Raw genomic sequence first — 25,452 nt, forward strand, 5'->3', positions numbered from 1 at the left:
GAGAAGTGGTGAAGGTTTTTCACGATAAGAAGGCATTTTATGATGAGACCACTGTAACACCCAAGCCTTGCCTGGTATACGTCAATGGAGCGTATAGCATGGTTCAAAGCCGTCGCTTGAATGATCAGCCCCAGGGAGGGTCAAATAAGGAGGAAGCCCAGGGGGGCTAGTTTTGAAAGACCCAGCGGCTTGCGGTTCCTAAATTTATTTAGTTCTTGTATAATTCATTTGATTCTATCAGATTTTCGTCTCTGCGGGATGATTGGCGCAGGATGGAATCCACCAATCTGATTGGTCAAATTTCAACGACACGACAAGCTTCTGATCTTGACCACAAACCTCAGCCTTCAATCAACAGTCGCATATTGACCAGGCTCCAATAGTCGAACCGTATAGCTTGAGGGCTATAAGCCGGGACGAGAATGCCTGCAAGACTATCCTTAAGCATCAGTCACGTCGTTTGCTCCTTTTGCCGAAAATCCCTTGCTCCAGCCCAACAAAGACGATTCGCATCAAAAATCGCCTCAAATCCCGAGATCTACGATGTCGTGACGGTAGGAGGCGGTCCAGCGGGCCTTGCGCTCCTCGCAGCGTTGAGTAAATCGTCTCCATTTGTGATGACAACCAGAACCTGACAACTCACAGAATCGTCACCCATAACATCCCGTCTCAAGACCGCGTTAATCGAAACCCAAGATCTTATGAAACTCCGCCAATGGACAGCCCAGCCAGACCAGTTCTCAAACCGCGCCAGTAGTCTGACGCCATCATCTGTGGCATTCCTAGAATCTATCGGCGCATGGCAACACGTGGATCAAGCCCGTGTCCAAGCCTACGACGAGATGCAAGTCTGGGATGCCGCCAACAGCGCCGCCATTCAATTCGACTGGAGCGCCGAAACACAGCAATACAATGCGCCTCCGCAGACCGTGGCGACCATGACCGAAAACGCCAATCTCACCAAGGGACTTCTCGAGCGTATCGCAGAACTTGGAGCAGGGGAGTCATCCCTTCTATCCAGCACGAGCGTCTCATCCATCACCAATGGCGAAGACGACCCTGAAGGCCTTAACCTATCTAACTGGCCTGTCCTGACCCTCGAACCGACGATTTCATCATCATCATCATCATCCGGTTCACCAACTCAAGCACAACCATCCACCATAGCAGCCCGCCTCCTTGTCGGTGCCGACGGCTTCAACAGCCCTGTCCGAAGCTTCGCCGGCATCAATTCTCACGGATGGGACTACGATCGACATGGCGTCGTAGCAACATTAACCGTCCAACCCCCAGATAACGACGATTCAACAACGACCTTCAACCTCTTCGCCGACGAACCCCTCCTGAACCGCGCGACCGCCTACCAACGCTTCTTGCCCCAACTCGGCGGCCCAATCGCCATCCTACCCTTACCCAATAATCACGCCTCACTGGTCTGGTCGACGAAACCAACCTACGCGTCGTATTTGAAATCCCTCCCGCCATCTGAACAAGTGACCATGATCAACGCTGCGCTCCGCCTCTCCCAGACCGACGTGAAATATCTATTCACACTCCCCTCCTCGTCCTCCGACACTCACGACTCCGAACTGCGCTGGCGCCTCCAACACACGCCAGCACCGTCGTTGAATCGACAACCGCCTATGGTGACCTCGGTACAAGAGAACTCGTTGGCTTCTTTCCCTTTGCGGTTTCGCCACGCGACCACGCTCGTGAACCCTCGCATCGCACTGATCGGCGACGCGGCGCACACTGTCCACCCGCTCGCGGGGCAGGGTCTGAATTTGGGCCTCGCGGACGCGAGGGCGCTGGTATCCACTCTCGCCTACGCCGTCACGCATGGCATGGACATCGGGGACCCTATGACGCTCGAGCGTTATGGTCGCGAGCGGTTTGGAAAGGGCCTGCTTATGGCCAGTGGCGTGGATGCGTTGAACACCCTGTATCAATTGGGCAGTGGGGGCGATGGGATCATGGCGAGAGGAATAGGCCAAGCGAGGGGGTGGGGTATGAAAATCGTGGATGGTGGGTTTGTGCCTGGGTTGAAAGGGCTGATTATGAAGCAGGCGAGCTGAAAGGAACTCCTCCCGGGGTTATTCAGATGGCATAGGACGGGGTGGTTATGTCATGAGGCATGGAGGCTTCAGATTTCAATTTTGTACAATATTATAGCTCCAGTCAAATTGTTGGGCACCGAAATAAAAGTTTTCGTATTCTCAACCCTCTCCCAACCCCCAGGCTCCTAACTCCGCCCTCTCATCGGTAAAGATTTCTACTCCCAACACCTCATCTCTAGAAGCCACCGATCCCTGACCCCCTTGAGGCAGCCGTTCCAAGACAAGCCACAACCCACCGGTTCCAGGCCCGCACATGGAAGGCTGCAGATCGAGATCCCCAATTCGCAGACCCGAAGTCACACTGCTGAACTCCTCATTGTCAACTTCGCTACTTGCCATAGTCTCCTTGTATGGCCCTTGCCCTTGTTCCAGCGTCATTTTGAACAGCGACGACTGGGCCACAGCAGCACGGTCATGGCGCACCACAAACGTCATACGGCTCATCCTCATCACGGTCAGAGGAGCAAGGAGTCGGTTGGCCCCGTTGCTGAAGAGTGCAGGCGTGCTTTTGATGGTCAGTCGTCCACTTCCATCGGTCGGAAGCGGGGCAAAAGTAACCTGGTTCTCCGAGGAAGAGTACAGATCCAGAATAAAATCGGCGTATTGGTTCTGGTCAAACGTCGAGCAAATGATGGTGTAGTTGCCACGCGCTAGCTCTGTTTCGAGAACTGCGTTTCCCTGCCGGTAGTCGCCAGAGTGAGCGAGGACATCTCGGGGTCGTAGACGGGTAATCCTCGAGCCGTCACTGAAGACAACCAGGACTTTGACATGGATTTTAGAACAGGTTCGTGTAGACTGGTTCTCATCTTCCTGGTCAGCGACACGCAGTACCAGTGCGATCTTTTGCGTGCTTTCGTTGAGAGACACTTGAAATTGTGGGTTGGATAGGTAGTTGGCCGAGTCCGAGTTTCCCCCCGCGGTAGATCGGGTCCATGCCGATTTGAGACTCTGCTTTTGAGGGTATTGGAGTCGAGCTTCGGATACTGTCACGGACCCTTTTGAAAACGCCGAAAGGGTGAAGTTAAGCTTTCCAGGCGGTAGATCCTGGGACACCAGAACCGCAGTATATGTCGTTTTGGCCGTGGACGTAATCCTCAACAAGGTGTTCGGAGAATCGACAAATGGTCCACGCATTGTAGCGCCTTCATTAGAAATCACTTTATTTCCGTCGCGCGCATACAAGAAAATGCTGATGTATCCATTTTTCCCCGCGGTGGCCTGAGTATAGTCACCTGTCCGAAAGTGGCGGTTCAACAACAGCCAAATTTCTCCTGTCCCGGACGGGGTAACGGCAAATTGGGGATTATCGACAAGTATATTGCTCATTAGTCCCATCTGGTCCTGCTGCCAGGAGAAGTGAATGTCTTGTCGATGAGTGAAAAGGCCGGGATTCCAATTGATGTACATGTTCTCGAAGTACTGGAACACACTGTTGAAATCCATCCAGAAAGTGCCGGGCATCATTCCGTCGCTCTCCGATGGATTATCGGACCGCTCTTCGTCACTTCGATTGGGTTTTCGTCTTGTTGCTCCTCGCCACACGTCGCCGTCAGCCCACGGGTTCTTGACGAGCATTTCTTTGACGTCCCTCTCTGACGATATGTCGAGGATTGCGTAATCGTGTTCAGCGGCAAGACCCAAGTGTCTCTGCTCACGGCGAGGAAGTTTGCCGGTTCCAATCGTTATCAAAACATGACCTTTTCGAAAGTGGGTAGCAATTTCTTCCCATAAACACTCAGGCTCAACATCTTCGTCATGAAGGAATATTTGTTGCGGAATCCACCCGGTCAGGACAGCGAGATCGGTGCCAGAGTTACTGCCAGGGAAGTCATAGCCCCCTCGAACCTTCAGATACGCCTTTTCGACCAATGCTGGCCATAGTAAACCCGGGTGGCGACGGTCGATGACGTGAAGAACTCGAGCGTTCTTGGAAGTGGGGAGATAGTCGTCGATTTCCACTCTTCTCCAGCAACCGTTGAAATACAATTTCAGGATGTACTTGCCATTGGGGGATAAGGACAGCCGGTCACTTTTAGGATCAAACGGATGCATAACGGAATGGAGGATCTAGATACACGTCCATTAAACACGTGCGACCAAGGATCAAGGTCGATCTTACCCTTGAGTGGCCATGTTCCATTCTGGCTGTTCCCGCACACAAGCTCGCAACGACTGAACAATCCGATGTCATGTCTTGAACAAGATCCATCTCGCTTTCGAGATGCATCACAGCCTCACTAGGCACTATCTGACCATTTGGTTGGGCTCTGATCGACTGAAGTGCTTCTCGTGGCCTCTTCCAGCCGGCAAATGATTCAAGTTGGGTCGACGACAGAGGAAGGGGGCTTGAATCAGTAAAAGAGGATCCTCCATCTCGAAGAACGAACTCATCGAAGGATGGCGGACTTGTCCAGGGTTTGAAAATAAAGCCATTCAACTTGGAACCTTCAAGGATAATGATGTTTTCTCTCGTACTGAGTTTTCGACTCGATACAGGCGCTTGGAGATCCTCTTTCTGCTCTTTCTTGGACATGGACCGCGAGGGTGAGTCCTGCCGTGTCTTGAGCCTCTCGGCCTGTGCCAGTAATGCCTTACATCTCGTGTCAAGGCGTTTTCGATCCGAGGGTTTATCAGCAAGACGAAGGGCCTGTAGATACAATTCGGCGCTTTTGATGGTGGCCTCGAGAGCTGCATGGTCGCTGGTTTTTGAAGGGATAGTCTTCTCAATCGAACGAGCTTGCTCTTCGAGGTTGTACTGCCTTGTATCCATTCCGTAGTGGATGGGGCGTCGGCTCATCAAGTACGAAATTCTAAGGGCAGGAGAGGATTTGGACTTGCGCGAAACGAGTCTAATGCTCCGCGTGATCAATGAAATCAACGGGAAGGGCAAAAGTCGGAAATAAAGGATAGGATCGGGGTGGGGGTGGGATGGTCCGCGAGGTAGATTGTTTTTGCCACGGCTCACTTAACCTCGGCTGCGGACAAAAAAGATGGACAGCTTCGTCACTGAGCCACTCAACGATGGATTCCATCCCCAGGCCTTTCGGGCAGATGAGGATCTGAATAAAGGTCTTTGTATCTATCTGTTCGTGCTTGACATAAAGTGTGCGGGCATTCTCCCTCCCTATCAAGTCGCATCTGTTTCCAATCTTCCTCATCTCTCGACTATAGATCTCACTACTTTCTTTACCTCTCCCTCTTGTCACCCTCGGCTTCCACTAGTAGACCACCCGGGCCTAGATATCTACGTCACTATTTCAACCGAGCTACTAGAAAGTTCTATTCGGCCTGTCTCGAACTCAGAGGCTGTACTTGGGGGAAGGAAATGTCTTCCAAAGAAGCGCAGCTGGCGCCGTGGGAGAGCGCCGTCGCAGGTGCAACCGGCGCGGTGCTCGCAAACGCTATAGTTTATCCTCTTGACATGTACGAGGATCCGGGCATTTGAGGCATATTTGTGAGATACTAACGAAACCTACAGTGTTAAGACAAGGTTACAAGTACAGATCAAGAAGAAGAACCAAACGCCTCAACATACACCCGAGAACCATCACTATGAGTCGACCTGGGACGCGATCAGGAAAATTGTCGAGCACGAGGGTATCATTGGCCTTTACTCGGGGATCAGTGGCTCACTCATTGGAGTTGCTTCCACCAACTTTGCCTATTTCTACTGGTATTCAGTGGTACGGACGCTATACACCCAATACCAGTCGGTGCCGGGGCAGCACCCGGGTACAGCAGCTGAATTGTCATTGGGAGCGGTCGCAGGAGCCATCGCGCAGATATTCACCATTCCAGTGGCCGTTATCACCACACGACAACAAACACAACCGAAAGGGCACAAGAAGGGCCTCTTCGAGACTGGAAAAGAGGTCGTACACAGTGAAGATGGTTGGAGTGGGCTGTGGAGAGGTCTCAAGGCCTCTCTGGTCCTCTGTGTCAACCCGGCCATCACATATGGCGCTTATCAGCGTCTGAAAGATATCATGTTCCCGGGACGGGATCGGTTACATCCCTGGGAAGCTTTCCGTGAGTTCAATATCCTAGATTGTCCATGGGCATGTTGCTGACCTCTACTGTAGTCCTCGGAGCCATCTCAAAGTCTATCGCCACGATTACGACACAACCTTTAATCGTTGCCAAAGTTGGTCTTCAATCCCGGCCTCCGCCAGCCCGAGAAGGCAAACCGTTCAAGACATTCCCTGAAGTATTGGCCTATATTGTCGAACACGAAGGTCCCCTGGCCCTTTTCAAGGGAATCGGCCCTCAGCTTATGAAGGGTCTCTTGGTCCAGGGTCTTCTCATGATGACCAAGGAACGAGTGGAGCTGCTCTTTGTCCTGCTTTTTACATATATCCGTGTGGTCAAGGAGAAGAGATTGAAAGCAGCCGCCGAGAAGCTGAGAGAAAATGCAGCCAATGGTTTGAAGACACGAGCAATGCCAGTTGCCGGGAACATCCTGGAAAAAGCTAAAGCCGCTCTTCCGGCCACCACCAAGTAACGCAGTACTTGGTCTCCCTCAATGTGGTGCATGCTTCATCGGCCCAATGGCACTACTATGTCTCCTGACGCTCTCGGTGAGTCTCCATGTCTTGAGGACGGTGGAGCAGATCTCTCTTAGAGGAAGAACAAGGATAGAGGCGATAGATTCGCGAAGAGAAAATGCTCAGGGGGGATGTCATCAGCGTGGTTGGTTACGGCGTCAAGATCCTATTCCCGAGCAAGATATCTTTTTGGTTTGATCTGGAATACAAGTCTGCCTTTTTTAGACTTGTGGTTGTCTTGCGCCATACCACTAGTGTTTTGTATAGCTTTGTATGGCCCTTCACTGGATACATTAGAGGCAAAATATGTAGAGAAGGTTCGATCCTCCGAACACAAAGCCACGGTCGGTTGAATCCACTTCTCAAGTACTCGGTCCTTGAATTTTGCAGAGATGTTTGATCTACAGGGCTCCTTGCCATGAGATGGATGCGGTAAAGTACAGGTTCTGTTAATACAGTATCGACAATGATGGTGTCGGTGCATCAGTCCTCAGCGATGTCGTTTCTTCGACCATCCTGTGTCATAGTTAGATGATCTCTCATTTGTTCAGTCAATAAATCGGGGAAATGCAGACGCCTCAATGGTTACAATAGAGTGCGGCCCTACAAGAAAGGATAGGAAGAAAGACAAGAGACATACCAGCCAGGCTCTGCCGCCACTCGGCCGCCAATGTCCCAGATTCAGGGGAAGTTTTTCTGAAGAGCGCGATGAAGCCGCCTCCAAACGTCCGCTCGCCGACAAGAGGCCGGCAAATCATGACCGGTTCGTCAGACTGGTCCTCAGATTCTGGAACAGGAGCTGCCTCCGATGTTTCCTGCTCATTGGCGGGATCACGACCGTCCTCTTCATCAGTTTTGCTCAACTCGTTCTCAGGTTCGGGATCCACTGGCGCGGGCGCAGGAGTAGAGCATTTTGACTTGTTCCCAAGTTTGCGTGGCTTCACAAAGCGAACATCCCATCGGCGGCCATTACTTACACCCTCACCCAGTTCAAGGACTTTCTCCATTATTAGTGGAAGATGTGAGTCCTGAATCACTCGCGCGCAGTCTCCGATTTGTGACACCGAGGGTGCGAATACGATCAGCTTCGCGCCGTCCCGCATCGCAGGATGAATATGCTGGAGCTGATTATGCACATTGGGCATATCTAGAAGCACGTAGTCCAGGAATTCATTTTCATCCGTAGAGAGAGGATGCCGGCTTCGACCGCGCCTCAGCTTTAACTGCTGCTCAACCCAATTTTTGACGTCTCCGACGTAGAAATCGACATGGGGCCAGTACAGCCCCTGGTGGAAACCCCGTACAATCTTTTCCGCGTGGAATCTATTTGCCGCCACTTTTTCCACGGTGTGGAGAATTGCTTTTCGCGTTTGCTTCCATTCGGCCCATGCCCGATTGAGGGTTTCTTGAGACTCCACCTTTGCGGGCGTTTCCCCGCGCTTTTTGTCTATGGATGGAACCGGAGGTAGATTGGCAGCGAGAGGCGGCGGGTTGGCCGCGGCGATCGCTCGAGCGACGTGGAGAGTAAGACTTCCATGACCTGTGCCAGCTTCGAGAATTTCCAAAGGTGGATATGAAGGGCGACGGGAGGCAAGCTCATCTTGAAATGGTTCGGGGTTAATATCGAGCAGAGAGACGATGGTAGATGCATAGCTAGAATAGACCTGCAGCCTGCTCAGTCCTAGTGCATTGGATAGACCGAGGGGACTCATAAATTACCGGCGTCACAAGTCTCGGAGTAAGTGAGACATACTGCTCCAATGTCGGATATTCTATCCTGCAAAGATGTGTCGTCGACGTTCGGGTATAGAAAGGGGAGATGGGTCGGCCAATAATGGCATTGTGATCGAGTTCTCCATGCTGAAAGTTGAGTTTGGCGTTCCGCTGCAAAGGAGGACTAAGTTTCCTCCCATCAATGAGCACCCTGTCGCCCTCTTGAACCAGTCAGAAAGTTTCTGCTCTGAGAATTTGGTTGGGAAGTACCATTCAGCAGTTTCAGGTCTTTGATGGATTTTTGAGAGGATGTCTTTAGGGGTAGAGAGTCCGAGAAACCAAAGGCTCGTCTTAGAAACCGAAAGACCGCAGACATACCACAACGCACCCTAGCCTCTCCCAAAACCCTCTCCAAGGGTCAACTGACTGCGACAGGAATTTAAAAAAAATAAAAATGTCTTGAGACCTTTCGACAGGGCATGTTTGCCGACACCCCGGATTCTTCAAGTCATTTCTACGGAATATCAACACATCGATCAGCCTGAATATCGCATCTGCTCGGCTCATTTCCCCGATGACCTCTGATCCCCGAGTCGCCTTTTGTGTTAAGTAGTGTACGCCCATTCTGAGCCCGCTCCGGCGTGCTCCTCGAACCACATGCCAGCATGACGAGAAGAATTGTGTGTGTTGATCCCTGGTGCCTAACATCCCAGAGTCGCTGACACAGCCTTCTAGGTACGCACCGGTATTCAGCTGGGCGTGTTAATAACACTCGTCGTGTTCATAATACTTTTCCTTGACAACCGATATCGAGTCCTCCCCAGTGCAATTCATAACCATCTGCCCGCGCACCATCCGGGCTTCGTTGTTACCGACGTGACGGTCGTGACCTGCTCGTCCATCAATCCCTTTAGCCGATGTACGGTTGACGGCGAGTACTGGCATCGAATTGACAAGGACCTACACCTCGGACAAGGATTCCTCTCTAAAGCCTACCTCCACGTCGAGAGAAAACTCGAAGACGATCTATCCCCGCATGAAGAGGTCGTTTTCGACATTAAAATCGGCCGGCTCCAGCCATCATCCGTCGACCCTCTATCAAAAGATGAAAGGTGGGAGTCACGTCCTGCAGGAATCTGGGTTAAAAAGTCTGCCAAACGACATGACCCGAACAAGCAGGTGACCGGGGTTGACGTTCTCTTCGGCGCCGACGCTGTTGACCCACGGTCAAATTGGCAGGTGCAAGACATTTCCCTCTTCATTGATGCACACGGCGAGTCGCCTGAACCACGACTCACAGTCCGAAAAGGCCCTGCCTTAAAGGTCGAGAAACCTGTCCCTCGAATCCGAAAAGATGGCAAATTCAAAATCATGCAGTTGGCGGATCTACATCTTTCGACAGGTCTGGGCAAATGTCGAAATGCGCTGCCCGAGGGAGAGAAATGCGATGCGGATCCACGAACATTGGAATTTGTTGAGCGCTTAATTGACGACGAAAAGCCGGACTTTGTTGTCCTCACCGGCGATCAAATTAACGGCGACACTTCACCCGACGGCCAAACCGGTATCTTCAAATACTCAGAGGTGCTGGCACGACACAAAATCCCTTACGCGGGGATCTTCGGCAACCATGACGACGAGGGAAACCTCGACCGCGCCGAGTCTATGGCCATAATGGACGGCCTTCCCTACTCTCTGTCAACCGCTGGCCCCGAGGACGTCGAAGGCATCGGCAACTATGTCGTGGAGATCCTTGGACGAGGCTCGACTTCCCACTCCGCCCTGACGCTATACATGCTCGACACACACTCGTACTCGCCTGATGAGAACCACTACCACGGCTACGACTGGCTCAAACAATCACAGATCGACTGGTTCAAATCCACGTCGCAATCCTTGAAGCGGAAACATAGAGAATACACGCACATCCACATGGACCTGGCGTTCATCCACATCCCGCTACCCGAATATCGCAACCCAGACAATCTCAAGTGGATTGGGAACTGGACGGAACCGCCCACCGCGCCTGCATACAACTCGAACTTCAAAGACGCATTGATCGAGGAAGGCATCGTCCTGGTCTCGTGCGGCCACGACCACGTCAACGACTACTGCCTGCCCGCGCAGGACAAGGAGAAGAAACCCGCACTGTGGATGTGTTATGGCGGCGGTGCTGGGTTCGGCGGATATGGTGGCTACTATGGCTACCATCGGCGCATACGATTCTTTGACTTCGACATGAACGAGGCGCGGATAACGACATGGAAGAGACTGGAATGGGGAGACACACAACGTAGATTCGATGAACAGATCATCGTCGATGGCGGGAAGGTCGTTGTTGATATGTGATTTGAAGATCTATGGTGTCTATTTCTCTGTGAAACTTGATCGGGTGTGGCTTTTCTCTCTCCGGGGCACTGCATTTATATTTTGGGCTCGCATGGCGTTCAGGGTGAAAGACAGTCAAGTCAGTCCAGGTGGCTCACGATCCCTTGTCTTGTGGGTTTTGAACGGGTTGGACCGCAGAGACGGGTGGCTGGGTTAGGATAAGGTGGGCAAAAGGAACGGAAATCAAACATGAGGTAGAGAAGCCCCATGACACCCAATGGAATGTTTTCGTACAATAAATCTCGCTCTGTACAAGATATATATTGAGATGACATCAATATTCTGCTTTGATGTCTCATTTTATATTACCACCATTTCTCGCAGAGCACCCTGTTCTCGTCCATCCCCGGTGCTTGCTTTAGGAAAGCCACAAATTCATCAGTCATCGTGGGCAGTCCGCAGACATAGACAACAGTATTCTCTCGGCTGCCTTCTGGTCCTATGGCTTCAAGAAGGTCTTCCTGTTTTATCCGCCTACCATGGCATGCAACGTTGCCGGTGTTCTTGTATTCTCGGACGCCCTCCCCGCTTGTTTCGAAGAGAGTATACTTGTAGTCCACTTCCTTGTGATCGCGCCACGCCTGTGCAATGTCGTTCAATCTCTTTTCAAATAGAATGTCTTCTCCCTCACCATTTTGTGTCTTTTCTCTTCTCGACGTGTACAGCACTCGCACAGTTCGAAGCATGCCTCCTAGTCGGCTTTGTGTGCCCAATTCATGCATGGCGGAAATCATGCTCATGATGGGATTTATCCCCACTCCTCCAGCGACAAACACAGCTCTGTCCAGATTCTCACATTGCTCCCGATTCAATGTGAGAGGTGGGTAGACAAAGTTTCCGCCCACCCGGAATGTGACGGTGGAGTCGAGGATCTCTGATATCGGCCGCCAGAGATATGCCGCTGGTGGGTTCCCGGGTGAAGACTGGATTGCCAGTTCAATGTGAGGATCTTCCTGGACTTGAAGAGAGGATTGGGGTGGCGAGGTAATGGTGAAGCCACCCACGACATCGACATTGGGGATGTATAGGTCTAGGTACTGTCCTGGGAGGTGGCGTAAGGGGGGCTACTAGATTTGTCTTAATATGAGCCAGAGGACCTATCAGCGGTAAAGTATTCGAGTTCATTGCTCCTAGACGCGGCAATGAAACGATTGAGCCGTTATACTAGACCGACTCTTGACATTCCTGACTTTCCATGTCTTCTAGTATTGCTTCCTGCCACGCGAGACCCGAAGTATATTGACCGATATTTTTGAACTGCTAGTGACTTCGCTCATCCGCTGGAACAGGACCGATTGCGCGACGAACGATAACCATGCGACAATGAAAAGGGGAAAAAAGAAAAGGAACATACTCCATCTCGTGAGAGACTGAGTCTCAATAAACGAATCTTGGAATTGACCTGCTCTATCCTGCTCAGTCGCCCAGACCAGACACCATTTTGTCGAGGATCTTCAGCGGTCCTGATAATATGTGGAATTGAGTCTTTGACAGTTGCCATTTTTCTGGTTCTTGAGAAGTACAGAGAGAGGAGCTCAGGAAGATGGTGACTTAGGTGGGAAGGTTTCGTTCTGAGGCTGCAGGCGGGGAATAGGCGAGACGTGACCAATGAAATCATCATTTCATTATTGGAACATCATAGGCAACCTGAGATGGAGATCTCAGTATGCAGAGGGCGAAGCCATAGGTCCTAGAGCAATCGTTGAGGCTGAAATAGTAGCGTGGGAAGATTGCTCCTTCGCGTCTACGAAGTGGATGAGGACCTGGATCTTCACAGGCGGAGTCGTCCGCCTGCACCCAGCAAGCAGGGAAGTACAAAGGTTACCTAGCAGGCGGGAAATACATTCAAATTTGGATACCCAGAGCTTGGATTCCATTCCCGTGTGTCTGCTTATTGCTACCTGGAAACAATGGGGTGGTCGAGAACACGAGCGGCTGTGGCCTGCGGTTGGTTGTACATAGGAGCCTTCCGGTAGTTATTTACACTTCATGTTAACCTGGACATAGCAACAACGAAACTCACGCTGCCGCCAGCATGAACATGCCCAAATGTCTTGTTCCTGGTTGCTCGTATGTGCCAAGATGAGGTATCCATGTTTGTGGCATTCAGACTCTTGACCAAGCTTCCCTGCTCTATGAGTGAATGGACATCATGACGTCTTCGGGGTCTTCCACTGCAACAGGCATTGAAATGGCTCAAGGCCAATAATCGAAGCTCGAGGTGGTGAAGAACGGATATATGGGGTTTTCCGGGTATTGTCGGGTACAATGGATCTGTTGGTCAGCCTTGTGGGTAAGGGGGGTGTAATGACCAGAACGAGAAACAGTGCAGAGAGAATAACAGACGCGACAGAGCTTTCAAGTAAAGCTGCGTGAAGGAGATGAAATGTTGTTGGAACCCTACAAAATGGGGGGACCCTCAAGAAGGTCAGACTTGGAATCACTTTGATATACCGGCTGAATGCAACCACAAATGATCACAAATGCCAATCATCTTCTGACTATGTAAGCCAGGTGAGGGAGCCACAATATCAGAGGGTATGGTCCGATGGAAGGCGTGGAACGGTGAAGGAGGCAGATTGTAGAATATAGAGCGTTGAGGGGATTGCAGTGTGTGCCTTGGGCGTGGGGGGCAGCAAATTTTTCACACGATGATAATATGCATCATCGTCGTCGACCGAAGTGGAAAATAAGGTAGACATAGAAAGTGGCCGTGCTTCAGATGTTGTGAGATATCTTGTTGATGAAATTTCTTTTTTTTTTTTTTTTTTCTTTTCAATGCAGTGGACATATCAGGGCCAGCGCAGGAGGAGCTGCTGGATGGTAGTCATGAGGGAGTTGGAAGAAAGGGAACCGAATGAACTCGCGGGAAATAGCACCGGGGGAACAGCCTTGGAGCTGTCGGTAGTGGAAACATGTAAGTCATTGCAAACAGAGCATCCTTTCATGTTATCTTGCTGGTATATCTGATGAAAACGATGATCGCCAGGTTGACATGCGGTTGGATCAGCCTTCAGGGCATGCCGAGATTCCACTTTAGTGGCGGCGTACGGCTGGGAACTCCTGCTCGACTTCGCCTCCCTACTATCCCTCCTCAGCTCAGTGGCCTGATAATGCTTCCTCACCCACCTACACTCTCTTATCGTACGACGTGGAGGATCCCACCTGTGAAGGCGACGGTTGCATGGGAAGAGCGACAGAGATTTTTCTCGAGGTCAAGATAAGTGGTGGAGCATATTGTACCTGAGGACGCACAAGAGGGAGGTATCACATAACCCCAATGACGGCAGTCTACCAACAACACTGTAGATGAGGCTAATTCTCTCCAGCGTCTTCGTCGCGAGCCTGTTTCCGATCATTTTATTAACTCCCTGTCCCAATTTTCCAGTTTTTCGGACTGGCGGTTGTCAATATCAAGTCTCTCGTTATCACAACCAATGTCTCACTGGCGGCCACAATAGCACTTCCAAACACTACAGAAACCATGTCTACCATAATGCTGGACGCTGAGATAACACGAGTGCCAAATTTGAATGATTCAAGGTATGAGGCAATACCTCGTCCAAGCAGAGAGGGCCAAGTATTTCAAAAGAGGTTTTTGGATACTGATCCATTTCAGTCATGATCACCTCATGCTTGACGATTCGGACGATTCTGTCGTCAAAATGGAAGAAGACGATGACGACGACGACGCTTCATCCAGCGGACCGGCCTCTATCCTGAGAAGTCTGCAGCTTGAAAGTGAAAATCGTGACTCCCCCAATAGCTCCATGACATCGGGCTCCGTCGCATCGTCAGTCGCTGAACAGAAGGCTAAGATTGCACTGAAAATGGAAGCCAAACCCGAAACCTCGAAAAACGTGAGCCCGTACATGTTTTTGAAAGCGCCAACAACCTGTCGAGCGAAGTCATCAATTCCTCCAAGGCTCTCTCCATCGGAATATGCCAGCCAATGTGTGGCCGCTGCCGAAGCATCGAGACTCAACCCCTATGCCCTACACGAAGATGAACATAAATTGTTACAAGACAAATTATGTTACTCCCATGTCAGTGTATATTTGAATATACGAAATGGCATTCTCAGGTTGTGGACTCGAAATCCCAGCGTCAGCGTCAGCCTTGAAGAGGCGATTGGGTGTGCACGAGATGAGCGATGGACTCGTCTTGCTTGCTTTGCATACGAATGGCTTCTACGACGAGGCTATATTAACTTTGGCTGCGTTGAGCCACCCATAGTGACGAAATCCGCCAGTCGTGGTCGCAAGAAGGAAACCTCTCGAGAGACAATTGTCGTGATTGGAGGTGGTATGGCTGGTTTGAGCACTGCCAGACAGCTTACCAATCTCTTTCAACATTATCCAGACCGTGTACCTCCAAAGATCATCGTGCTGGAAGCCCGTGATAGAATAGGTGGGCGAATTTACTCACACCCTCTGTCAAGCATGCGATCTTCCATACTCTCTCCTGACCAGAGACCTACTGCTGAAATGGGTGCCCATATCATTGTCGGCTTCGAACGCGGAAATCCTCTCGATGCTATTGTGCGGGGGCAACTTGCACTCGATTATCACCTCCTACGAGACCTGTCTACCCTGTACGATATCGATGGCACCCCGGTCAATGGAGTAAATGATGCGATGATTGAAAGATTATACAATGACGTCCTTGATCGAACGGGCCATTACCGCCTCAAACATACTGTCAAGAAGACTGCGCAAGGTGACAAAGACTTGATTGATGCGGGACGTGATCCTCCCGACGAGGAGTCCCTTACAATCAAACAATTCGAAGAAGCTACCGCTCTGGGCACGATTGATCAATTGTTGCCCAATAAGAAATCAAGACGTCGGGGCGCAGGCCATAGGGCTGCAAAAGGGGACAAGTCGTCAGAAGAGGTTGACACAAGTATGGAGACAAAGATTCAGCTTCCTGCGGCACAAGCGGCAAAAGAATTTGGTTTTTTGCTACGGAAAACAACTCAGATGCATGAGACGCTGGAGTTGGATGATCTCGCAACGCAGCTGAATCAGTCCCTGGGAGTAGTGATGAATGCGGGTATTGACCAGTATCAGAAGTTTCTCGACCTCAAGCCTTACGCCCTTCGCCTCATCAACTGGCATTTCGCCAACCTCGAATATGCAAACGCGGCCAACGTTGACAAGCTGAGTCTACGAGGCTGGGATCAAGACATCGGTAACGAGTTTGAGGGAGAACATGCCCAAGTCGTTGGTGGCTATCAGCAAGTCCCACGCGCTTTATGGCGACACCCAGAACCTCTCGATGTCCGAACACGCAAGTCAGTCAGGAGCATTAGATACAGTGCTGCTGGCTCACGAGGAAGAGCCACCGTCACATGCGAAGACGGACAATCCATTGAAGCTGACAAGATTGTTCTCACTGCTCCACTTGGAGTGTTGAAAGAGCAATCAATACAATTTGATCCACCTTTACCTCAGTGGAAGCGTGATGCCATCAGACGAATGGGCTTTGGTTTGCTCAACAAGCTAATCCTTGTCTTCGAGAAACCCTTTTGGGACGTTGAGAGAGATATGTTTGGTCTTCTCCGAGCTCCTCGAAATGGATCCGGTGTCAACCAACGTGACTACAAGGAGGGCCGCGGCCAGTTCTACTTGTTCTGGAACTGTATTGACACCACCGGACTCCCAATGTTGATCGCTCTGATGGCCGGAGAGGCTGCGCATGAAGCAGAAAAAGTCAGCGACGAGGTCCTTGTCGGACAGTGCATGGAGCAGCTACGCAATGTCTTTGGCGCAATGAACGTCCCAATGCCAGTGGAGTCCATCGTCACTCGGTGGGGTTTGGATCGGTTTGCAAGAGGTACTTACTCCTACGTTGCAGCGGAAGCCCGGCCTGGTGACTATGACCTCATTGCTGCTCCGATACAAAATCTTTTCTTTGCTGGCGAAGCCACCATTGCCACTCACCCGGCTACCGTCCATGGCGCATATCTCTCCGGTCTCCGGGCCGCTTATGAAGTCTTCGAATCGATGGTCGGCCCCATTCCGATCCCCCCTACCTTGGTACCGTCATCTGTTATGAAGAAGCCGTCTTCCGGTTCTGTTGAACTGACGCAAATGGACACTCATATGGTCCAAGGCGGCAAGAGAAAGGGAGATGAGCTACTCCCAGCTGGTACTTTCACCAGACCAGTAAAAGAAAAAGACAACTCCCTCCAAGAAGCCTGGGATGCTGCGATGTGGGTTCGAATTTATGACGATCTAGGACCACCGCCTGTGAAACCGCCAAAGGCGAATGTCAATTCCTTCCTTCTCTACTCCGGTGAACACTGGGAGGAGGTCAAGGCTCGTTTGGCCGAAGAGAGAAAGAAAACAGGCAAAAGAACCAAACAATCCGAACGCGATCAAGTCCGAGTTGAATTGGGCAAGATGTGGGCCGCGTTGTCGGAGGAAGAGAAGAAGCCTTATACGGACAAAACGAACAAGAACCGCGAGGAGAATGACAAGGCAATGAAAGAATGGTCTATCAAGGCAGCCGAATGGGACAGACGAACCTGGGAGGTCAAGGACGTCTGGATTAAAGAGGGAAACAGTTTTGAGGAATTCTGCAAACGGAAACGTGAGGATGATGCGCTGATGGATGCAGAAGTGGCGAAACGGGCTAAAATCCAAGGCCACCATGGTTAGATGCCACCGGTAGCAAGCTGATATGGTTTACCAAGGATGGTGGTTTTTGATTGTATTGATGGAATTGGTATGCATTATCAACTTTGAGCATTCGGCGATTGCCGATGGGACATACAAATATCATATTCCCCATTGCATTTGATTGTACTTGAATATATCATTCATTACTCGACATATGGGAATAGTGATCATCTCCAGTTCCCGCAGCTTTGCAAAGGGGCACCGTTTCGATCATATGTAATCAATGCCTCTGTGCAGAGTCTGGTCTGCACTTGTCGCGACAACGAATTTCACACACAAGATGTTCTGGTCTACTAGAGGTTGATCCTGTCAATAAATGCTATGCAAGACACTATTAGGTAAAGGGTATGGAGGGTCCTGCGCTGTCCAAACTCCAAGATAGCTACAACACCCTTTTGCTATCTTGGTACCCCTCATCCGGCATATGGGAATACGTCGCCGATATCGGCTTATCTGCATAAGTCAAACCTCATCATTGAACTATATTTGAGCCACGGGCACAGACTATGCAATCAAACGACAGGTATATCTAAGCATCAGAGTTGTTTGAAGGTGGATGTCTAACCTGTCATGTCCGCGGTGACCATTGGATAGACCGGCGTTCTGAACTTTTGGTTCCTATTCTGTCTGACTGAAAAACCCTGCGCGATCGACTCATCTCTCTATTTTCTTCTTTACCGAAATTGAATCGAACTGAAAGCGGGTGGCCCGAAATTTAAAACAGTGGGAAGGACAAGGAAGAGAGAGAGAGAAGAGAAAACGATGGGTGCATTCTACCAAACCCTCCCTCCATCCCTCGTCTCGTGGCTCCTCGAGCAGAAAGTCTTCTGGATCGCCTCCGCTCCACTCTCCGGTGATGGGCACGTCAACGTATCACCAAAGGGCATCTCCGACAAAGGCGGACCGTTTTTCGGTGTAATTAAAGAACCTTTGAACCCTAATGCGAACGGTCATGCCAGTGGTACCGTCAAAGGTGATGAGGAAGAAGATGATAAATCCGTCGTGATTCGCAAATTCTGGTATATGGATCTTACGGGCTCGGGTATCGAGACGACTAGCCATTTACACGAGCCGGGCAATGGAAGGATTACAGTTATGTTCAATGCATTTGAAGGACCCCCGAGGATTATAAGGATTTTTGGAAGAGGTATGTTCCCATTCTGTCTTATATCATGTCATGAAACTATACATGAGCGGGAGAAAAGGAGGAGATAATCAAAAACCCCCTTTTGTCAATCACCAACCCGTTATGTTGCATCTTCCTTTTTATTTTATATCTGGATGACATCGAACTGAACCGGCGTTGTAATTCGCAGGCAACGTCCTCGAATACGGCACCCCAGCCTTTAACGAAATCATCTCCTCGCAAGGCGTGACCATCATCCCTGGTACACGCTCCATCATCCTCGTCGATATCCACCAAGTGGGCACATCATGTGGCTTTTCCATGCCCTGTTTTGACTTTGTTCGTTTTCGACCTACCCTCAATGATTTCTTTGAAAAGCGCGTCGCGAATGAAAAAGCGGGTAAGAAGGAAGATGGTATTGAACGCTACTGGGCCTTCAAAAACTCCGCGAGCATGGACGGTCTACCCGGCTTAAAGCGCGGTGTACAGACAGCCATCGCGGACAGAGTCAAGCCGATTAAGAAAATGGTAGGACCGTTTGCTCCGGTGAAAGGCCCGAGAAGACCAAAGATGATCTTCACGATGGGACATTTGATATTGGTCGCATTGGTGAGTTGCGTGAGTACGGCGATAGTGATACTTTTGGGAGCGTTGAGGTTGGGGATCGTTGGATTCGAGTCAGGAAGAGTCTGGGTGAGATGCAATTGATCGTGAATATGAAGCCTTGCATGCAGATATTTACACTACTAATCAGGCTTGTTGATTACTGGGGGACCAAACGGATGGGCGGAAAGATAGGTCTTGTATCCGGCAATTTGGTAATAACGATTTACGGCGCAACTCGGATTCCACTGATACGTAGGATGGCGATTCCTCTTTTTGAGGTCAAGGGATTTCCTGTCCAAACAGATGCAAATAGAATGTGTTGACAAAGCTGAACATTTTGTTGTGCATCATGTCCTGATTCCTTCAGAAGAACTCATCCGCGGTGAATGCCCTTTCAACCATCACAGGTTCTCATCTAGGTCCGTTGTTTTCCGGCAAAACGCTTTGATTATACCTTCCCTAGCAATGGGCGCATCGACTGCCTCGCTCCTTTTCCTCCCAATTACCTCAGCGCCGTTGGCAACCTCGCTCTCGATAGCCCCAGCTAATAGCCTCCCCATTTTTCTTCTGTATGTGAGCCTAGACCCTTCGAGACCTTGATGTCCAGCAACCGGCCTTCTTTCTTCCACAGAACCCCATCAACGATGACCATTGGTACATCTCGAGGTACACTATGCAAAACAATCGCTCCCACTGGGTCCCGCTTACTCGCTGCCAAGCATACTGGGTGTCGAGCCTTCAAAGATGACAATGTCGGCTTTCATGCCCTTTTTCAGACTACCAGTCTCTTTCTTCAAGCCAACAGTTGCGACTCCGAAAATGGTTCCGAGATTGAAAACATCTTCGACAGTCGCTCCCACGGAAGTGGGCCATTTATCTTTGCGTCGAATTTCTCGTACCGTCTTTCTCGCTCCGATTGGCGTGTAAGCAACATTTGACCAGGCAGGTAAGCGGACCAGGCAGAATCGCAGTCCACACCGAGGGATGAATGTTGTAAACTTCCTGGCTCAAGGCATACCGGGTTTCTGTGGTGCCCCATTCGAGCTCGGTTGAACGAGTGGCCGAGATGTCAGCTCCCCTGGACTGGAGGAGTTGCGGATTGCCAGGAGTGAGATTATTGGCATGGAAGAGGAGAATATTGGAAGATAGTAGGTCCTTTTCGGAGAACGTCTCTGAAGTCGTCTTTTGGCTTGCTGGCGTTCGCTTGGATCTAGCTTTACCAGTCGGTCCCAAGTCTTCATTACCGAGGGTGCAAGAAAGTCCTCTCCTCAAGAGCGAAATTTGGTTTCTATGTGACCACGCGTGAAGTCGGGCAATAGCCCAAGACAGATCGAATTCCAGAAGCGATAGTGGCTCGGATGGCCTGCTCAGCATGGGACAGGAAAGTCGGCACGCTTGGTTGGACATCCGAGACAGGATAGGTGGCATGATTTGCCACCGTGGTCATCCTGGCATCAGTCATTTCCAAACATCTCCCAACTAGCCCACGAGATATCCTGGAGTGTGTAAAATTTGCGCACAGAATTTCCTGTGGTTGTATTAGTCTTAGTCGCCATCTACTGCGGTATCATGCGAGATGATGGGAGGGCTTAACCTGTGGGGAAATACTTAAGCAGCGTCCCATCAGCATATGCGCCCATCAATTGCGTCTGCCATGTATGATGGTGCGTATCGACAAAGTCGGGGGACACTATTTTGCCCGTGCAGTCAACAACACGGGCTCTCCTGGTGGATACATCCTCTTCGATATTTGCGATGCTGGAATCCTGAATAAGGAGGTCAAGTTTCTTGGGAGCGACATGACCTAAGTCGTCATGCGTCAAGACTGTACCGCCCTTTCGAAGCATCTGAGTCGTCATTGTGGTTGTAGGATTGTTCCCGCCGCTTGTCGAGGTAAGCTTGGACAGGTGCAAGAAGATGCTTACCATTCAGGTGGCAATAGGACCCTGGGCGGCGAATCATCATGGCTGACCCCGTCATTAATCTGCAATATGATCATCCTCGTGTCCTTCATTCCGGTGATCCGCCCAGAGTTTCACTGGTGCGATATATAGATCTTCCTTTGCGCGACATGCTCTAGGCTCGCTCGGAGCTAGGAAGGCTAGATGGCTAGACCGTACGTCGGGTAAGACACCCAGCGGAATGCAACGATTCATGATTCATCTATATGATTCCGCTTGGAGTCTGGAAATGGCTCTTCAGGATATCAGACTCGATTGCATGAGAGTCAACTTCGGAAGATGGTAGATATACTTCTGACCTGCAGCCCGTCGAAGTGTGGAGGGTCAATTGCGGTTATCATTAGTGCAGGAGAGGATGTGAAAGTAACTGGAGAACACGTCTAGAGACTGCTGAATCGAACTGATTGTTTCACTCCACTGTACCAGTCCGACGAATGAGGTGCATTTTCGCTCAACCACGCAAGATAGTCACGTGACCTCATTGTTTCACGTGAGTTCACGTGATATAAAATTCCTTGGTGACCACAGTTTTCGGTTTTCGGTAAGATGAAGAGCTTGTCAACGTCCAATCATCAATACAAATCGAAGCACACGCCCACCCATCCTAGCCTGACTAACCCTATCAGCATTAAATACTTGAGCGGTAGTGCGGTCGCTTGTGCTACTTACCTACCTAGGCACGGAGTAGTGCAGGCACAACTCAACCGTCTATGTTCTTTTGTCTTACGATTTGTCTTCCATCTTTAAACTCTGGAAAACGGGAGTGGGAAATACCACGATGTTTGTGATGAAACCTGGCCACCTAATTGAGTGCTTCCCTGTTCTGTTGCATAGTTTTATCAATGCTGTTTGTGATGACCCTAACAACAGCAAGGGAGCTTAACCTGAACCAAAAACAACCCGACGTTGCTTTCGGCACAATCTGACATGAATAACCACTACCGAGGTCGCGTTCGGAGTGGATGTCTAACATGCAGAGCCAGAAAGGTCAAATGCGACGAGAACCGTCCTGATTGCAACAATTGCACAAGACTAAAGAGAAAATGTATCTACAAACCTCGTCGATCCCCTTCGAAACCTACCGACGCTGCAGCTGTTGTGGCCCACAATACTCCCTCCCAGGCACATCAGGTCCGTACACCGGAAGTCGATCTATCCACACAGCAGGCTACCAATCAAGAATGTCTATTTCATGAGAAATTGTCCTTTCCCGACGAACCTTATGGGCCTGGAGCTTCTCATAGCTCGAGTCAGGAGGAAACTCCGGCGCTGCATGTAGAGGACCTCTTCTCGCCTGTCCAAAGAGATGCTCGGTCGTTCGATCATCAAAGAGACGACCTTTCCGGTCAACAGAATGACCTGGGCATCATAGGATCTCCCGACGTCCAATATTTGATGACTTCGCAAGACATCTATCTGTGTACGACAATCGATTTATTGGCCGCTTCTGAAGCTTCAACTCATTCATCATTTGCCTACTTTGTTGACGAGGTAAACATTCCTGCTGTTTCGCCCTTCGACCATGTGAACTGGGGTAGGATGAAAGTTCACGTCGCGGAGCTCGCCATTCACGATAAAGCGGTGGCTTCTGCCATATTAGCAATACAAGCAGTGTATAAAGCACAAGCCAATTCGTTACCTATGACCAATGCAACATCAGTATATCAATCTGCGGCGAATATTTTCGGGACGGCCTTATACGACGATCACCACGGCTTCAACACCATCCTGGTTGTCGCGTTCCTATTATGTTTGTGCGAGATGATTATTCCGAACGAGACTGGTTCCATTTTTGGCCAATCTGACGGAATCTTCGTGACGAGAATGAGGGTCTGGTCTTGGAATGGTCCTCTCCCCCCGATATCTATGCGAATCCTGGCGTGGTTAAGAGTTCTCCATGCGGCTGCAAGGCGTTCAGGAGGCCCAGGGCTTTTGTCGGACGCGGTCTTCAGCCTGCTTCCGGACCAAGCCACGGAAATTCCCAACATATCTCTGCCGCGAAATTGCACGGACGCATCCGTTCCTTTGTACGACTACATCACCGCTCCTATCTTCGCGCTCTTCGTAGAGCTCCAAAAGATCTCAACCCATATCGCGAATTTAAGCCATTATCACCGATCACGAGTCACCGGGAGCGACCAAAAGGAGGTGTCAGACATCATTGGCGGCTTTAAACTTCAAATGTATTCCCTGTGGAATGCCCGACCGGACCTGATGCGCTTCAAACCAGGCCAACTTCGAGTTCAATTTCCTCGCGAAGTCTCCGAACCTCTCATTACTCTAGTAGGAATTTGCATTGCAACATATAATACTGAGATTATCGAGACAGGCCGAAATCTAAGCGATCCCCCATTTGCCTCGCTAGAAGCAAAGCAAGCCATGCGTCGGATTCGCCTTCTTATCGAAGGTGACTGGAATTCTTCAGATGGAGAAAATCTCAATCCGGCGTATCTTCGACCACTGTTTTTATGTGCCATCGAAAGTATAGATGCCGATGAGACCAAATGGGCGGTGGCCCAGCTGAAGAAAATCAGGAACCCCATCTGTCGAAGTGATTTCTTCGCATCTTTTGCAGAGTCTCTCGCAGAAGCACAAAGAGATAAACGGAGACGGGTCACTACAAGATATTTCTGCCTCCAGACTTTTGGTGTCCCACCCCCTTATTTGTAGGTCTTATGCCCGAGAGACGACAAAAGCTATTTGATAGAGAGGGTGTCGGGATCAGCGGCTCTGCGTGTGAAGTCAATCATCAGGACAGGCCAAAGACAAGAGATCGTTGACTGTTCAGCTATACATCTCACTATGTGGCTATCTACTCTCGAAGGCCCAACGCTGCTGCCTGAAAAAGGAGTCCCCTCATATTTGTCTGCACGCGAAGAAAGTCGTGCTTCTTGCAAGGCAGAGGAAGGGGATCCAATCGCACTCCACGGCGCTGGGTATATATGGATGACCCGCAAAACATATTCTCATGTCAAGATTGTTTCTGGAGGAAGAATTCCCTGCGGAATGCGAACATATCATCAAAGGTACAGAATTCGGGCGCTCCGAGCTCGAAATACTCTGGCAACTTGGAAAGATATTCCTGCAGAAAGGTCCAGAACTTTTCATGCTCCTCCTGGCTCAGGTAACGCAGCATATATGACACGCTGACGTGGAAGGAATAGTGATTATGGCCTAGATGGCGTGTCTGAAGGACTTTAGACAGGCGATCACGGAGACGACGCAGCCTTCGTTCTTCCGCAGGGCTGGCTGGTACAACCCGTAAAGCGACACCATCTTCAAGGGGTTCAAAGCCATATACCGCCATTCGAAAAGGTGGCTCGGTTTCGAGATCGAAGGCAGCAAGCTTTTGGTTGAACAATGCATTGCAACCGTCCAGCGACGCATCGGGAGGCAAATTGTCTGGCCAGACACCGTGCTTGCGCATTTTGTCCGAAACTCCTTCAAAAATTGTCATATGCCAGCTTGTGGGTGGCAACAGAGCCTGAAGCGAAGCAAATTCTCCCTCTTTAAGCTCTTTGTAGAGACCTTGCAGTGCATGATGCAGCTCACTTTGCGGCGAAAGGTGGCAGATGACTGTGTTTCCTGGGAACGACAGCAGGCGGCCGTCAGGTTCGAATTTCTGACCAATCCACCTTGGATACTCCTCTTTTTTATTGAGTTCGGGTTCAACTCGGTGCTTGTGGTTGTAAAGAGGGTGTGATTCCGTAAGAATGGTACTGGCACTGTCATTGTGGCTGTTCTCATTCGTCGTACCATTTGCTACGACACTTGTCTTCGGACTCATGGTGAGCAATACGATTTAAATATGTGTCTGTCAGAGATGAAAGGTATAGACAATGTTGTGGTGTTTGCTGTCCTCGAGACCCGAGGTGCTTATTGAGGAATATGGATGTGGGAAATTGATTACTTTGACCTTTCGCGATTGGCGAGAATTGATATGCGGGGCAAAAAGAATATATGTTTTCGAGGACGGAAAGGAATGACTGCTTGCGAAATGGCAGATATGCTCAAACTATTTATTTCCCCTATCTCGATGGGTACGTGCCCACCTGATACAACAATATTGCAGCCTTCGATGTCGCATTGGGTGGAGCACGTCACCATCAACGATCCGATGATTCATTCTTTACAAGGAAATCTAGTGCTCCGAAAACCTGCAGTCTTCTCAGGACCTGAATGGGTTTCTTATAGAAGCGATTGGAAGGGAAAAAAAAAAGGACGCTTTATGGAGATGGGCACTGATGGGACGCCAACCAGGCATTTATGGACCCACTCAAGATATTGAATTACATTTTGAAAAGCGGATCC

The 25,452-nt window shown here is 50.2% G+C and overlaps 12 protein-coding genes across 12 annotated transcripts; 6 read left to right on the forward strand and 6 right to left on the reverse strand.

The window, feature by feature from the left end:
- Positions 1–422: 422 nt before the first annotated feature.
- Z518_09591 (ubiquinone biosynthesis monooxygenase COQ6) lies at positions 423–2,075 on the forward strand (the record flags this gene model as incomplete). The annotated part of the gene is made up of 2 exons (XM_013413546.1): positions 423–597; positions 646–2,075. 2 exons carry the CDS (start codon positions 423–425, stop codon positions 2,073–2,075), a joined length of 1,605 nt encoding a protein of 534 aa, XP_013269000.1.
- Positions 2,076–2,216: 141 nt separating this feature from the next.
- On the reverse strand, positions 2,217–4,887 carry Z518_09592 (uncharacterized protein; the record flags this gene model as incomplete). Its single annotated transcript, XM_013413547.1, has 2 exons — positions 2,217–4,184; positions 4,237–4,887. The coding sequence occupies 2 exons, from the start codon at positions 4,885–4,887 to the stop codon at positions 2,217–2,219; spliced, it is 2,619 nt and encodes an 872-aa protein (XP_013269001.1).
- A 555-nt stretch (positions 4,888–5,442) lies between these two features.
- Positions 5,443–6,618, forward strand: Z518_09593 (uncharacterized protein; the record flags this gene model as incomplete). Its single annotated transcript, XM_013413548.1, has 3 exons — positions 5,443–5,540; positions 5,596–6,146; positions 6,200–6,618. The coding sequence occupies 3 exons, from the start codon at positions 5,443–5,445 to the stop codon at positions 6,616–6,618; spliced, it is 1,068 nt and encodes a 355-aa protein (XP_013269002.1).
- Positions 6,619–7,151: 533 nt separating this feature from the next.
- Z518_09594 (uncharacterized protein) lies at positions 7,152–8,750 on the reverse strand (the record flags this gene model as incomplete). Its single annotated transcript, XM_013413549.1, has 4 exons — positions 7,152–7,177; positions 7,302–8,325; positions 8,381–8,595; positions 8,645–8,750. 4 exons carry the CDS (start codon positions 8,748–8,750, stop codon positions 7,152–7,154), a joined length of 1,371 nt encoding a protein of 456 aa, XP_013269003.1.
- A 289-nt stretch (positions 8,751–9,039) lies between these two features.
- Z518_09595 (uncharacterized protein) lies at positions 9,040–10,723 on the forward strand (the record flags this gene model as incomplete). Its single annotated transcript, XM_013413550.1, has 2 exons — positions 9,040–9,054; positions 9,110–10,723. 2 exons carry the CDS (start codon positions 9,040–9,042, stop codon positions 10,721–10,723), a joined length of 1,629 nt encoding a protein of 542 aa, XP_013269004.1.
- Positions 10,724–11,067: 344 nt separating this feature from the next.
- Z518_09596 (uncharacterized protein) lies at positions 11,068–12,263 on the reverse strand (the record flags this gene model as incomplete). The annotated part of the gene is made up of 2 exons (XM_013413551.1): positions 11,068–11,826; positions 12,117–12,263. 2 exons carry the CDS (start codon positions 12,261–12,263, stop codon positions 11,068–11,070), a joined length of 906 nt encoding a protein of 301 aa, XP_013269005.1.
- A 2,164-nt stretch (positions 12,264–14,427) lies between these two features.
- On the forward strand, positions 14,428–17,427 carry Z518_09597 (uncharacterized protein; the record flags this gene model as incomplete). The annotated part of the gene is made up of 1 exon (XM_013413552.1): positions 14,428–17,427. The coding sequence occupies one exon, from the start codon at positions 14,428–14,430 to the stop codon at positions 17,425–17,427; it is 3,000 nt and encodes a 999-aa protein (XP_013269006.1).
- Positions 17,428–18,210: 783 nt separating this feature from the next.
- On the forward strand, positions 18,211–19,282 carry Z518_09598 (uncharacterized protein; the record flags this gene model as incomplete). Its single annotated transcript, XM_013413553.1, has 2 exons — positions 18,211–18,595; positions 18,765–19,282. The coding sequence occupies 2 exons, from the start codon at positions 18,211–18,213 to the stop codon at positions 19,280–19,282; spliced, it is 903 nt and encodes a 300-aa protein (XP_013269007.1).
- Positions 19,283–19,884: 602 nt separating this feature from the next.
- Z518_09599 (uncharacterized protein) lies at positions 19,885–20,554 on the reverse strand (the record flags this gene model as incomplete). Its single annotated transcript, XM_013413554.1, has 2 exons — positions 19,885–20,033; positions 20,080–20,554. 2 exons carry the CDS (start codon positions 20,552–20,554, stop codon positions 19,885–19,887), a joined length of 624 nt encoding a protein of 207 aa, XP_013269008.1.
- A 215-nt stretch (positions 20,555–20,769) lies between these two features.
- Z518_09600 (uncharacterized protein) lies at positions 20,770–21,039 on the reverse strand (the record flags this gene model as incomplete). The annotated part of the gene is made up of 1 exon (XM_013413555.1): positions 20,770–21,039. One exon carries the CDS (start codon positions 21,037–21,039, stop codon positions 20,770–20,772), a length of 270 nt encoding a protein of 89 aa, XP_013269009.1.
- Positions 21,040–22,068: 1,029 nt separating this feature from the next.
- Positions 22,069–23,811, forward strand: Z518_09601 (uncharacterized protein; the record flags this gene model as incomplete). Its single annotated transcript, XM_013413556.1, has 1 exon — positions 22,069–23,811. One exon carries the CDS (start codon positions 22,069–22,071, stop codon positions 23,809–23,811), a length of 1,743 nt encoding a protein of 580 aa, XP_013269010.1.
- A 301-nt stretch (positions 23,812–24,112) lies between these two features.
- On the reverse strand, positions 24,113–24,928 carry Z518_09602 (uncharacterized protein; the record flags this gene model as incomplete). Its single annotated transcript, XM_013413557.1, has 1 exon — positions 24,113–24,928. The coding sequence occupies one exon, from the start codon at positions 24,926–24,928 to the stop codon at positions 24,113–24,115; it is 816 nt and encodes a 271-aa protein (XP_013269011.1).
- Positions 24,929–25,452: the final 524 nt, after the last annotated feature.

This window comes from Rhinocladiella mackenziei, assembly GCF_000835555.1.
Source record: "Rhinocladiella mackenziei CBS 650.93 unplaced genomic scaffold supercont1.7, whole genome shotgun sequence".
Taxonomy (NCBI): domain Eukaryota; kingdom Fungi; phylum Ascomycota; class Eurotiomycetes; order Chaetothyriales; family Herpotrichiellaceae; genus Rhinocladiella; species Rhinocladiella mackenziei.